We start from the raw sequence: 13,619 nt of genomic DNA on the forward strand, positions 1-13,619 counted from the left end.
CTCGACCCGGCACAGCACCCCCTCGAGGGCCCAGCGCTCCTCAAAGGCGGGCACCGTCCGCCGGAGGACAGCGTGCTCAAACTCGAGCGAGAGGTGGGCCCGCACCAGCAGGCGGAAGAGCTGCAGGGCGTCGACCATCCCGGTGCCGCTGAGCTGGTTTCGCCGGCTCTTCAGGGTGGCCATCTTGGCCTGGCCCAGCAGGAAGTTGGCCAGGCTGACCGTGGCCCGCTCGGCCGCCCGGTATGGAAAGGAGTGGACGTAAGCGTCTTCGGAGAGGTCTCGGCCCAGTACCCGAAGCAGTGCGCCCAGGGCGGCAAAGAGAGGCTGCAGCCGGGGGCAGTCGAGAAAGGCGTGGAAAATGTCCTCGTCCAGCACCCCCGGGCAGAAGGGGCAGGCCGCCGAGGCCGCTGGGTCCAAGTGACGCACAAAGGTGCCGGTGGCCAGGATGCCGTGCACGAGCCGCCACTGCAGGTCGCCGGTCTTCTTGGCGATGGGCGCCTTATACAGCGTGCGCCACGCCGGGGTCCCGGGCCGCGCCAGGCGCCGCCGCCACGCGGTGTCAGGGCGGCCGGCGAGCACCTGGGCGTGCCGGGTGCGCACCACCCACATGTAGAGGCCCTTGCGGGGCAGGGTGCCAAAAGGGCAGCCCGTATTGCTGCTGGGGGGCACCGGGAGCCTGAGCAGCGTGTTGGGCCGCTCGGCCAGCTCGCCGGGTACCGCTGGGATGACGGGTAGCGGTGGGAAGGCGTCTTCTGCGGCGTCTGCGGTGGGGAGGGGCCGGCGAGTCTGGAGATGGGCTTCCAGGGCGGTCGCTGCCTCCGTCGGGAGGGCGGCCCTAACGGCCCGCAGAAGCCGCCCCGCGGTGCGGACGGAGCGCATCGCCAGCCGGGCAGCCAGGGCCTCGGGTGACAGCCAGTCCGACCGAGCGGGGTCCAGGAGGTGCTCCAGGCGGGTGGAGCGCGCCTCGACGAGAGCTGCCGTGAGGCTGGCGGAGGCCAGGCTCGGCACGACACGGTGCAGGGCCGGGTTGTGGACCAAGGGCTCTCGAAGGAGCTGCGGGAACCGCAGGTGCCTGGCCTGGGGACAGAGATGGAAGGCCGCCCGCCAGGCCCGCACCACGCTGCGGTAGAACGGGGGAAGGACCGCCCCGTTCAGGAAGGTGAGGTCCAGTTGAAACAGCTCCCGATCAAAGCCGAGGCCCCCCACTCGCCGCAGGAATCGGCACGCCAGCTGTCGCCATGGGAGGTGGCCTTCGGTGTACAGGAGCCGCTGGAGGGCCTGCAGCCGATAGGCGGCCACCCTGCTGGCCAGATCGATCAGGCCCTGGCCCCCCTCGCCGGTGGGCAGGTAGAGGGCAGCTCGTGGGAGCCAGTGGCGTCCGTCCCACAGGAAATCAACCAGGAGCCGCTGCAGTCGCTCCAGTAGCTCCGGCGGAGGGTCCAGCACCGCGCAGCGGTGCCACAGGAGGCCGCCGCCAGGTTATTGATGACGAGGACGCGCCCCCGGTAGGAAAGGCTGGGCAGGCGCCAGCGCCACCGCTGCAGGCGGGCCTCCACTCCCTCCTCGAGGCCGTCCCAGTTGCGCGCCATGAAGGTCGTCGGCCCCAGGAACACGCCCAAGACCTTGAGGCCCTCGCAGCACCAGGCGAGGCCCCCCGGCAAGTCCGGCGGAGGCCTGCCAGTCCATGCGCCAAGCAGCAGAGTGTCACTCTTGCCCCAGTTGATGCGGGCGGAGGAGGCGCGCTCGTAGGCCCGCTGGCAATCTGCCAGAGCCCGCACGTCTTCCCGGGTGGCGAGGAAGACGGTGACGTCGTCCGCATAGGCCGACAGCCGGAGACAAGGGCCAGCGGACGGGCCCATGGCCGATGGCAGGGCCACCCCACTCAGGCGGCGGCGCAGCGCGTGTAACAGCGGCTCGATGGCCAGGGCGTAGAGCATGCCCGACAGCGGACAGCCCTGGCGAATGCCCCTGCGCGCGGGGAACGGAGCGCAAAGCACCCCGTTCACCTTGAGCAGGCTGGAAATGTCCCGGTACAAGACCCGGAGGGCCCCGGTGAAGAGGGGCCCAAAGCCAAAGGCCTCCAGCGTGCGGAAGAGGTAGGCATGGCCCACGCGGTCAAAGGCCTTCTCCTGGTCGAGAGAGAGGAGGCCGACGTCGAGGCCAAAGAGCTCGCTAGCCGTGAGCAGGTCCCGCAGCAGGAACAGGTTGTCTTGTATGGTCCTGCCCGGCACGCAGTAGCTCTGCTCGGGCCCGGTGAGAGAGGCCATGACCGCGCGGAGGCGGGTGGCCAGCGCTTTGGCCAGAATCTTGTAGTCCGCGCACAGCAGGGAGACCGGCCGCCAGTTCTTCATGTAGCCCAGGTCTCCCTTCTTGGGCAGCAGGGTCAGCACGGCTCGGCGGCAGCTGATCGGCAAGACCTTGTCGGCGAGAAGGAAAGAAGGAAAGAATTTCCTTGTTAGCTCACTCACCCCAAGTCACCATAGCTGAGACTTGAACTCAGATCTCCTATATCATAGGCAAGAACACTGCCACACAGCCAAAGAAAGAAAGAAAGAAAGAAAGAAAAGAACACTTCTATTTCTTAATCTCTTTTTACTTTATTGATTCAATAGCTCAGCTGCAGTGATGCATTGCCACAAGAACAATAAAAAGAAAGGTGCTGTCATCTATTGTATCATTACAACTTGAGATCTGCTGGTGTTTTATGCACTCTAAACCAATGGTTCTCAATCAGAATGCCAGGGCAGCGTGGGGTGCTGCTGGATCTCTTGAAGGGTGCCCTGCACAAGCTCATGCTTGTTCCTGCTGGCTGATTCCCAATTCCCACTGCCAGGGCCCCTCTTCAGGCACACAAACTGATCTGTAAATTAGTTTTTGAAGAGGGATGCCACTCAATTAAAAAACTATAGAGTGATATCTCAAGTGTAGTGAGGGGTCTCTTAAGTCCAAAATGGTTAAGAACCACTGCTTGTAAAGATGCAGAAACTTGAAGCATAGCAACTCCTCCTTTGAGTGTCTTTCTTCTACCATTTTACTAATCAAGTGGGCTAGCATAGAACTTGTCTGGTGCTCTTGCGCCGTAACGAATATAAATCTAATAGAATACATCTAGCCAAAGTAGAAAAATAAGATATTTGAAAGAAATGCTATGCAACTAATATGGACCGGTGTATTTTAGCCTTTTTTGTGAACTGGGACTTTCTCTCTCCCTCTCTGAGGCACTGCCTAGTGCTTTGGGGGGCCCTAACTAGTGTTTGTAGTTACCTAGCTCTAATGGAATTAATCTTGTTTTTGTTTGGGAAGTAGTACATGTAAAGCAGCAGGAAAAGATCAGATGCTATTTATTATGCTTATTTGAATACAGTAAAAGCTGCGTTAACCAGCAAGAGTGGGGAATGTGGCATGCTGGTTACATAAAAATCCCGGTTGCCTGAGGCAGGAGTTTTTGGCCGGATGCAGGAGGAGTGGCGGCTGGACGCAGAGTGCTGGCAGCACAGGGTGGTGGGTGGCAGCAGCAGCTGCCACATGCAAGCTTTCTCTCCTCCTCCTCCCCCCCCCCCCCCCCCGGGGCGCATGTGGCCAACCAACCAGCCGGTTGGAAATTCCAGTTAATAGAAATGCCGGTTACTAAAATGCTGGTTAACAAAGGTTTTACTGTACTTATTTGAATGTCCTATTTGGTGGTTCAAATTGCAGGACTTCAACTTGGAGAATTCTTTTGGAGCAAGTAGCAAAATGAGTAGCAAAACCTTTTCCCAATGATTAGTTAATTTTGTTTTGTTCCTTGACCTTGTCCTTCTCATCTATAAGCTGGTTTAAGTCTGGCCAGGTTATGCAGCGTACTTGCAAGACTGAAACTATACTTTTAGTGTCACAACAGATGACATGAGTATAATATGATCATCAGGGATCCTGGTTCTCCCTGATGAAACATACCAAATTCTCTAATAAAAAACCTAAAATCTGTGATTTAAAATTAAGGCCCTCCACAACCCCTCCACTGGCCGTGCTGGTGCCCCTCACTTCCCACCCTCACCCCCCACAGCCTTGCCTGATGCCCCTTGCCCCCACCCACAGCTCCTGCTTCCCCAGCTGTGCTGGAAGGGCCCCCCCCCCCCCCCCCCCCCCCCCCGGCTGCCAGGGCTACAGACCTGGGTCCTTAGCCTCCTGCCCCTACTCCCCCCTGCTGTGGGCTCAGGCGGGGCAACTCCCTGCCACTGTGAGCACCCTCTGGGGGTAGGGGGGACCTGCGCCCCAGATCTGTATGTGGGGCAACTCGAGCTCCCGCCTTGCTTCCCTCCCCTAGGACCTCTGCAGCCCTGCAGGCACGACCTGACGCAGCTGGGGACAGCAGGGCCACGCAGGGATCTCCTCGCTGCTGCAAGCTCCACCCCCCATTACCTTGGCGACGCACCCCCTGCACATGCTGCTCCTTTGAGGGATGCAGCCCCATGCTGCTGCCCTCACTGCAGCCCTGTGCACAGGAGGCATGTCACCAGGGCAGTGCAGGACAAGCAGAGCTAAGCAGCTTCTCTGTGTGGCTCCTTTGCTTCCTGCTGTGCTGGGTGGTGCCTGCTGGGCTGCAGAGGCCCTGGGAGAGGGAATGGTGTGGGGGTATGGGTATGGAGTAAGGGAGCATGTGGATGTGTGGGGTGTGGGGGGCTGTGTTGGGGGGAGGGTGGCTGGAGTATGAGGAAATGTGGGTGTACGGGCCTGCATGTATGGCAATGTGAGGGGCGGTGTGGGTGCATGTGTATGGTGGTGTGTGCATGTGGGATTTGCCTTATGAACACACACACCTGCTCCTGGCCCTGGAGTTCCAGTATTGGTCCCGTGCGCCCACGGTCCAGCCATGCAGCTGGCAGCCACGCGGTGCTGAAGCGGCTGGCAGGAAAGCAGGGAAATGGCAAGTACAGGCAGGGGGAGAGTGGGAGCAAGCGGGAGCGCAGGGCCCGTGCCAGTTGTCCTGGGGCCAGTGCCAGTGGGTGCTCTGCACACCCACTCACTCCCACTCCACTGTGCCTGTAGCTGCCATTTCCCTCCTTTCCTGCTGGCTGCTCCAGCACCATGTGGTTCCCGGCTGCATGGCCTGACCATGGGACGCAGCAGGAGCTGGCTTGGCCGAGCCCCAGGTGCATGAAAACCTGAAATTAGACCAACTAGAAAATGACACATTAATGTTGCTGTCTATACTAGTAAAAATGTATGCTATAAATGGCAAAAACCCTGGGCTTTATTAATCCAGGCCAGTGGTGCTCAACCTTTTTCTCCTGGGAGGCCGGATGGGCAGTGCCTGGTCTGTCCATGGGCTAGATCTGGCTGGTGGTCCCAACCTAGTGCCTAAGATGGGCACAGCAGGTACCATCCGGCTGCGTAGAGGGGGGCAGGGGAAGGCTGGTCCCAATGTGGCCCTGCAGGGGAAAGGGGGTGTGGTCATTTCCACGGAGGAGAGGGGCCATAGCCCACCTTGATCCAGCCCAGTCTTGGTGCTGGGAAATGTGGCAGCAGGAGAGGGAGGGTGGTCGTATTAATGGCCAGTTTCCCCCTCTGCTAAATTTCCAGACATGATGGCTGCATTTGGCTGGTAGGCTGGAGGTTGACTACCCCAATCTAAGCTGTTGTAACAGGAAAACTTACTAACTTTTTATCTGACTGCATGCCAGTAGAGGAAACTTCTTTTGTTCTGTATTGCAAAATGTTAAGGTAGTAATATTACTATAATGCATATAATTCACACTGTTTCTTTTGGGATTTTTTTAGTGGGAGACTTTGAAAAGATCTGGCGTGAACACTGTGAGGATGAAGAAACACTCTGTGAATATGCTGTAGCAATGAAAAACCTTGCAGATAAGCACTGGGCAAAAACTTATGAAGGGGAAGGCCGAATTGAATGGTGTTGCAGGTAATCTTTTTCTGGACCTCTAAGATAGATTTTAAGTTTTCTCTGTCTCTAAAAATTCTTTAGTCTATGCATAGTGTAGGAGTAGCTTCCTACCTGCTATACTTACCTCCAAAATTTGTGTTTTAATATGCGGTTATGTTTTAGTAGACGTCAAATTTTCTATGAGGCTGTCTTGCATTTAAAATTATCATGTGATTTCTCCTCCCCTCCTCTCTTCTTCCCTGCCCCACTGTAAATCAAGATTTAAGTTCTAAACCATTCTTAGGTAACTATACAGGTTTTTTCCTAAGATGCTGAGATTTGTTTTCAGGTAAACGTGCTATTGAGCAAAAAGCATAATTCATTCTAAATCTGTCCATAAGAACTAGAGGTAGTATACTGTTACAACATTTCAGGTTTAATTTGTATAGGCTTTTAAAGGACTGGTTTGTAGCATACTGATTTATTAAATATGCTAGTTTTTGTATATTTGTCATATGTTCTGATCACTTTCCAAGGTATTTTTAAATATGTGTAAATTTTTGTAAGAGTATACGGCCCCGAGAGATTTAGATGTTATCTGACTCCATTTATATTACAGACCGCGTAATCTTCTCCAGTTACCCCTAAGTAGAGCATAGTAACTGTGGTTTGACGAAAGAACTTCATTCCTCAGTTCTTAAAGTGTGTTCCACAAGCAGAAAGTAGGAGAGACAAAGGTGTCACAAAGGCACATGAGTCTGCAGTTGTATGGAATTTCTTGGGTAACCAGATTATTTTATCCGGCCATGTGACAGGAAATGAAAATCTCTCCCATGAAAATCTGTTAGACCCATTTAGGGAGTATTCATCTGAATCCCAGTTTAACAATGAGTTTGATCCTGAGCATGTGAACAAGATGCCCCAATCAAGCATCTGAGGGCAGAAATTTTTCTGTACCACCTTGGAGCACTTGCTTCCTGACTTCTGCAGGTGACTGGCTTAAAGCCATGAAGCATAAGGATTGATTATAGTTGTCTTAAAGCACAGTCACAATTGCTTTTATATATAAAAAATATTAACATCCTGTTCCCAGTGACTTATGAATTAACAAGAGGATTCACAAATTCAGAGGCCAAAAGGGACAGCTGTGACCATCTAGTTCTTTACACAATTCCCTGCGACCCTAGATTTTAACACACTTTTTTCAGAGATTTAATCTAGTCCTCAGGACTCCTAGTAATGGTGCATCTATCATTGCTTCTGATAAACTATTATAATAGTTAGCTAGAATATTGCATAGAATATTGCTAGAATATATATTCTATGATATTAATATATCATAGCTAGAATATTGCATCTTAATTCAGATTTGAATTTCTCTGACTTCAAACATTTTATCTTTGTCCACAGGGCTGAAATCCATCCGCCCCATTTTAGAAATGCCTCTTCCAAAAATTAGTATCTATGCCCAGCAATCAAATCATCTTGCATCTTCTTTCAGTTCAGTCAGTTTAGCCTCACATTATGCAACAAGCTTTACAGTCCCTAACTTTTTCTGGGACACTCCTTTGAACTTTCTCATATTTGCTAAATGTATCTCCAGTGTCTATACTACAAGAAATTTCTAGTAGTGTTTTTAACAATGCTTTGTACAAACTCAGGATCAAAACCTACTTGTATAAAAAGATTAAATGTATCCATGATACCATAGTCTTTCACTGAGCACTGATGTCAAGGTGGCTATCTGTAAATTCCCAAGTCCTTCTTTGAATCACTGCTTTCAACAAAATTTTCCCATTTTCAGGCGTAGTCTATATTCAGTGTTCCAAGGTGTCTTATTTTGACTTTGACTTTGGACACATTTTGTTGAATTTTGACCATTTAAATAGATTATTTCAATTATTCTGTAATGGAAACTTGTCCTCCTTTACTGCCCCCATTGCAGATGATATCAAGATCAGACTTGTTAGCAAAGATGTAATGTCAAGTTCTGCATCTGGTTTAATCGGATTTAAGGCTTGCTTCACAATGTGAGGGTGAAAAGAGGTAGGTGAAGTGGATCTGGAGTTCTGTGGAGGTGGAATTCCATGTTCATTTTTCTTTTTAAACCCAGTCTGGATGTTTTCGTAGTGATGGTTGGAGGGCCACAGATTCTTCTATCTAAAAATACTTTGATTTTGGAAGTTGTAAATTGCATGAACAAAATTGGAGCAATCGTGTGTGGCACCTGAGTCTTAAAATTAATTTGTTTTTCTAGAACAGTACTTGGAATTTGCAGGTAGTAGAAGAAACTGCATCCAATAGTTTTCTCAAAAATCTGATATTTGTCATAGTTCAAACTTAATTATAATGCTTAAAAGCAGTGACTGAAGACTTGAAGTTAGATCCAGCATTAAACATGTGTCCTGTCTACTTGGAGATGCAATGCCTTTAATTTATGGAAAAATAGATTGTATAAAGATTTTTTTTTTCTCAGCTTGAATATTTTTCTGTTAATTAGATTTCCTGAGTTTGTTAGTAAATAAACCAGAGGTGCCCAAGAATCAAATGTAGTTTATAGAGTCCTTATTTAATCTTCCCCTGCCACCACTGTATTTTTGGGGGGGTGATGGTAAAAACTAATCAATGATTAATTTATTGTTATATAATATGTAACAACCATAAACTTCTAAAATATCAAGGAACATGCTACAAACATACTAGCTGTCAGATTCGTTTTGCTTATGCATAGGGAGTCATTGTTCTGCTTTCTAGAAGAGTACAACAATCCTAGATCCTATTGAAAACAGGTATTTCATGGAAATTTGACTAATCCCTTTGATCAGCCTCAGTGAAGAGAAATTAATGATGCTTGAATACTACTGATACCTGGTTCTCTAACAAGCCTTAGGCTTCATCATCAAAACTGTTATAAAGCCAAGTGATAGTACAGCAAGTTTTGTGCCTCTGTAAAGAGAAGAAGTAAAAATTGAATTGAAAAATGGATATCAAGAAATGGGTGCAATACCATTCCTACACTATAAAGTTTATTTTATTAAACGGTGTAGTCAGTACTAGATATATACAGTAAAACTTAGAGGCAGGATTAACCTGAGGCAAACAGCTCTTATGTTCTAATTAAGCATAACAATTTGACCTTCACATGCCAACTTTTGCCAAAAATGATCAGTGTGACATGAAGGCAGATATTTTACTATTGTTTCATGTTAACTTCTATTTTTCTAGAAAAAAATTGAAAAACTTGGGTTAGAATGAAGATGAAAACATCTGCAGGATGATGGCTAAGGTAGCTGAAACAGGAAGGAATTTTTTTGAAATGTTAACTTTTTTACACAGACTGGATTTGGCAATTATGAAAGGCATAATCTTTGAACTGTTGATAAGCATATCAACCAGCTGCCATATAGCCAATATAGTGTAATATTCAACCCTTCTCATTACCGTTTCAGCAATAACTCATTCATTCTGTTGGGTGTTTTCCCTTGCCTTATTATTTTATTGCAAAAGTTAAATGATTGGTCAAAATGGAAAGTACTATTTTTATTAATTATGGTATTGTTACCATAAGACCTGATAATGCATCCTTTGTATTCTTAGGGTTAAAAATGACTCATGTTTGCCAGGAAAGTACAAATAAGAACTTGATAGTTTGATAGATTGATTCAGTAAAATACTATATTCATAGTATCTCATCTGGCTTTAGTGAGAGAACAAATTAAACTGGAAATCTAAACTTTATTGATCTTTTTTTTTTCTGTTTTGCATGATGGAGAGATTAGCCTTTTATTTTATGCGTAGGGAACCACTGTTAGGAAAACAAGGCATGTTTATAGTAGAGAGCCCAGTGTTGTTTCTGTTGTTGGTATGACACTTCATGCAAGTCACCTTTGTCTTTTTCTAATTTGCAGTTGTGTGGCATCCATAGATAATGGAACTGCTATGCTATCATGCTTTCCTACTTTATGTATGGACTTGTTGAAAAATACTTTGAACATATTCTACCACACTGAGTTTCTTGAAACTGTCAAATTTGTGCAACTTTATTTTGGAAAGAATAGTAGATATTGAGCTACAAGTAAGTTGCATATAAATTCTTGAGTTCTGAAAACAGTGCTCAGATACCTATATTTGCTAAACCTCTAAGTACTTTAACTGTATTTAATCAGACCAAACATTTAATTGTACAACATGATTTTTTTTAAGACCATCATATCAACTATAGCTCTGCAGTTACAGAAACACATCCCCATTTCAACTGATTGTAAAATTAATTTACCTATACTGGTCCCCGTGGCTGGGTTATCCAATACATTTATGCATACAGTATGTCCCCAGGTAAAACGTGCAACTTCTGTTTAGAAGGCAAAACATAAAGAATTATTTTTCTGGAGTCATGGCTGACTGTGACCTTAGAGTAAGTCATCCTGGGAAACGTAGAGCGTTAAGGAAGTGTGGCATCAGGAACTTCCTGGGATGCCACAGTTCGTGGACACTATTCCTGGGAGGACTGGCTTACTCTGTCATTGCAAGGGCAGTTCCAAGACTGTTAGCTCTCTTTATATAAGCACCTTTAAATAAAGAATTGTTTTCACATCACAAGCATCATCAAGACACTACCCAGAACTCACTTGCTACTTTGGACAAAGCTACCATGCTCAGCCAATAGCTATGGCTCTGACAGGGTTAATGCTGCATCATTTTGCTGAGCAGACACCAGCAGTAGCCATCTTGGTGTTTGCATGGCATGCCTGGTGTCTCCAGATGTGCTGCTTTTCCAGTGAAGACAGCTGTTCCTCTTAAAATGCACATCCTTATTTTTTTGAGGGGTGGGAACGTGTTGTGAGAAAATATGAGATTTCTCCTTTGTGTTAAGTGTCTTACCAGGCACTTACCATGCCTCGTTCCTTCTGGAGACGATAGAGCGTGTGTGCATGTGGTGTGTGCGCGTGTGCATGTATGTGTGTTTGCAGGATTGGAGCAAGATGTAGGGGAAGTTTGAATTCACTTCAGTTGTAATCCTGATAAAGGTATGCTAATTAGATGCATGGTCCTTCCCCCTTGAGAGTTAGGCTCCATTTAAACTTGGAATTTACCCATGTACCTCACTTTGTCCAGCATTTAATGACTTCCTTTATCAAATCATTTAGAAAAAAGATTGCCATTTCATCTGTGTGCCATGTGGAAAATGCACAGAAATTAATAATATAAGTAGCTTTTGAAGACTAATAGAAATAATGCATTTTATATGTTAGGCTGGTTTCTAGCATTATGCATTTTTCTCTCAATATGTACTGTCATTTTTAATGGAGGACTTTGTTACAGAACTCCGGTGCTTTTATTTTTGTTTCGTATAGTAAAGCAGATTACATTTAAAAGTATTTGTCATCCATATTTTATATGGCTTTGTCCTGCTGATACAAATTAACAATGTTTTATGGAAGTATTAATTTTATGAATTCTTGGTGCAATCAGGGTTTTTTTAAAAAAGCAAATCATAGTCTTATTTTAATTCTTAAGTACTATGGAAATTCCAAGTACCTTTTAGTCTCATTTATAACTCAGTTTCATCAAATTGCATCAAATACACTAAAATAACTTTTGGGAGTTTGTTTTGTTTTTTTTAGTGTGTGCAGAGAATATTTTCAAAATGGTGGAAAAAAGAAAGCACTTGAAAAAGATGAGAAAAGAGCACTTCTTGCCTCTAAGACCACGGCAGCCTTAAATGTTCACCAGACTCCTAAAACTGAAGATCCATTGCCCAACTTCACTTTCACAAATCATGAAACCATAACAGAAGAGTAAGTTGTAACTTTCTTTTTACTATGACAGTGTTTTTTTTTCAATTTTGTGGATTTTTCAATACCTTACTATATAAAAATCAGTCTAATCCAACTTTTCTAGGAAAGAAGTTCATGAAAGAGGAAATATATGCACTGCTATAGTATTTGTCAGTAGGTGATGATTTAAAACTAGGGGTTTTTTTTAAAATATAACCTGACATTGACAGTTAAGTCTATTTAATTTAACAACCACTTCCTCAAGTGTAAAGTTGTTTAACTTCATTAGTGTTCTTATGTACAGACCGAAGAAACATTGGGGGAAAAAAAGTAATTAATTTGGAAACTGAGGAAACCAGTCCACTTTATTTTAAGAAATATAATATGGATGGTAGGTGCCTTATGTTGGCTTTCTTCTTAAATAATCATGGACAAGGATTTTTTTTATCTTAATTGTTTACTTTTAATTAACTATTTGATATGTAGCATTAACTCTGAATTACTTAACTTTCTGTAATATTTATCTTTTAAAAACGGAACATTTTTCTAAGGTATCTTTCCTAACTGTTCTGCTTCTGTTCCGCCTTGTCCCTGCCCTGCAATCCCAGACCTGCCCACCAATCCTGCTGCTGGATGCCACTTCCCGCCTGCCCATGGCCCCATCCCATCCAACTCGCTGCATGACCAGGCCTGGGCAGGTCCCAGCCAGTTTCCATGGTGTCCCCATCTGCCTGCTCCATCCGGTGTCTCCATCAGTGGCTGTGGAGTAAATTGACTGAAGTGGCTGGGCAGCAGCAGCTGTGGGGACTGGTAGCAGGGGCTAGCAGTGGGTCTGGGAGTGGCAGAGACTGGCAGCAGCACCAGGAAGGAGCTGCCACTGCTCGGAAGTGAGTATGGCTGCTGCAGCGCCGCAACCCCGCTGCATGTTCAGGGATGCTAGGGCTGGCTGCATGTACCATAGCCTGGGCTGCCTCCCGCACCTGAGTTGGGCAAGGCCAAGAGTTTCACCACAGGCTATACAAAATCCCTTGGTGGTATTATAACCTCATATGTATTTCTTTACCTCTCTACAAAAGTTGTCTACTTCATGGCACTACTCAGATGACCTTATGAGATCCCTTCCAGCCCTCCTTTCCTATGATCCTAAGAAAGGAGGGAGAACTGGGTCAACTTGTGTCCCACAGGATTTTTTATCATGATGAAACTGAGACCACATGTGACATTTCTACCCAAAATAGCCTTGCAGTTCTATTTTAATCAAGCTATTTACTTAACTGCATCTTTTCCTAAACAGCATTACATTAGCTGGAATTATTTATTAGCTATTAAGAGGACCGTTTTTTATCTTTGCTGACAAAATGAAAAGTGGTGCAATCCGTACCCAAATACTCCCAGAAATGGATCTCTCATTGTATTTTACTTATTTCTGATTTTTAAGAATTAAAGCCAAGGCCTATACAGCTTCAGTTGCTTTCTTTTAAAAAGCCTCCTGTCATTGACGTGCAAAGCAGTAGCCTGGTATTCTGTACATATGCTCATAAAGCATTAGGCTTTAGTACATCTCCTTTGGATGCTTCTTTTGGCAGGGTATTTCTTCTATCCACATGACAAGATTGCAAACACCCGTCTACTTCCTTAGCTTGCTGCTCAGGAATCTCCTGCAGTTAAATGCACACAAGGACAAACATTTGAAGAAGAAAAGTTACTTGTCTTAATTAACTGGAATTTTTAAGCATGATCTGTTTGTGTGTATTCTACTACCTGACCTCCTTCAACGCTGTCATGTTCTACTTGATTCTGGAGTTCAGGAGAGAAGAAACTGGATATATAGTTGATTCTCAAAACACCTTTTCTAGCCACAATGATAAGAGGGCTGGAGCCCCATGCACAAACCAAGTGATGCTTTTGGCAACATTTTCTGGTTCTAGCTGTGCACAACCTATATGATAAGAATCTTTTCTATCCTTTGAAAAAGGAGG

The 13,619-nt window shown here is 46.3% G+C and overlaps 1 protein-coding gene across 1 annotated transcript in view; it reads left to right on the forward strand.

Annotated features, from left to right (window-relative positions):
* Positions 1-13,619, forward strand: part of BMT2 (base methyltransferase of 25S rRNA 2 homolog) — a 67,807-nt gene that overhangs the window by 23,871 nt on the left and 30,317 nt on the right. The window contains exons 2-3 of the mRNA XM_014601006.3: positions 5,761-5,902; positions 11,488-11,661. Coding sequence (XP_014456492.2) covers positions 5,761-5,902; positions 11,488-11,661 — 316 coding nt within the window. The remainder of the gene's footprint in view (positions 1-5,760; positions 5,903-11,487; positions 11,662-13,619) is intronic.

This window comes from Alligator mississippiensis, chromosome 4 (genome assembly GCF_030867095.1).
Source record: "Alligator mississippiensis isolate rAllMis1 chromosome 4, rAllMis1, whole genome shotgun sequence".
NCBI classification, from domain to species: Eukaryota; Metazoa; Chordata; order Crocodylia; family Alligatoridae; genus Alligator; species Alligator mississippiensis.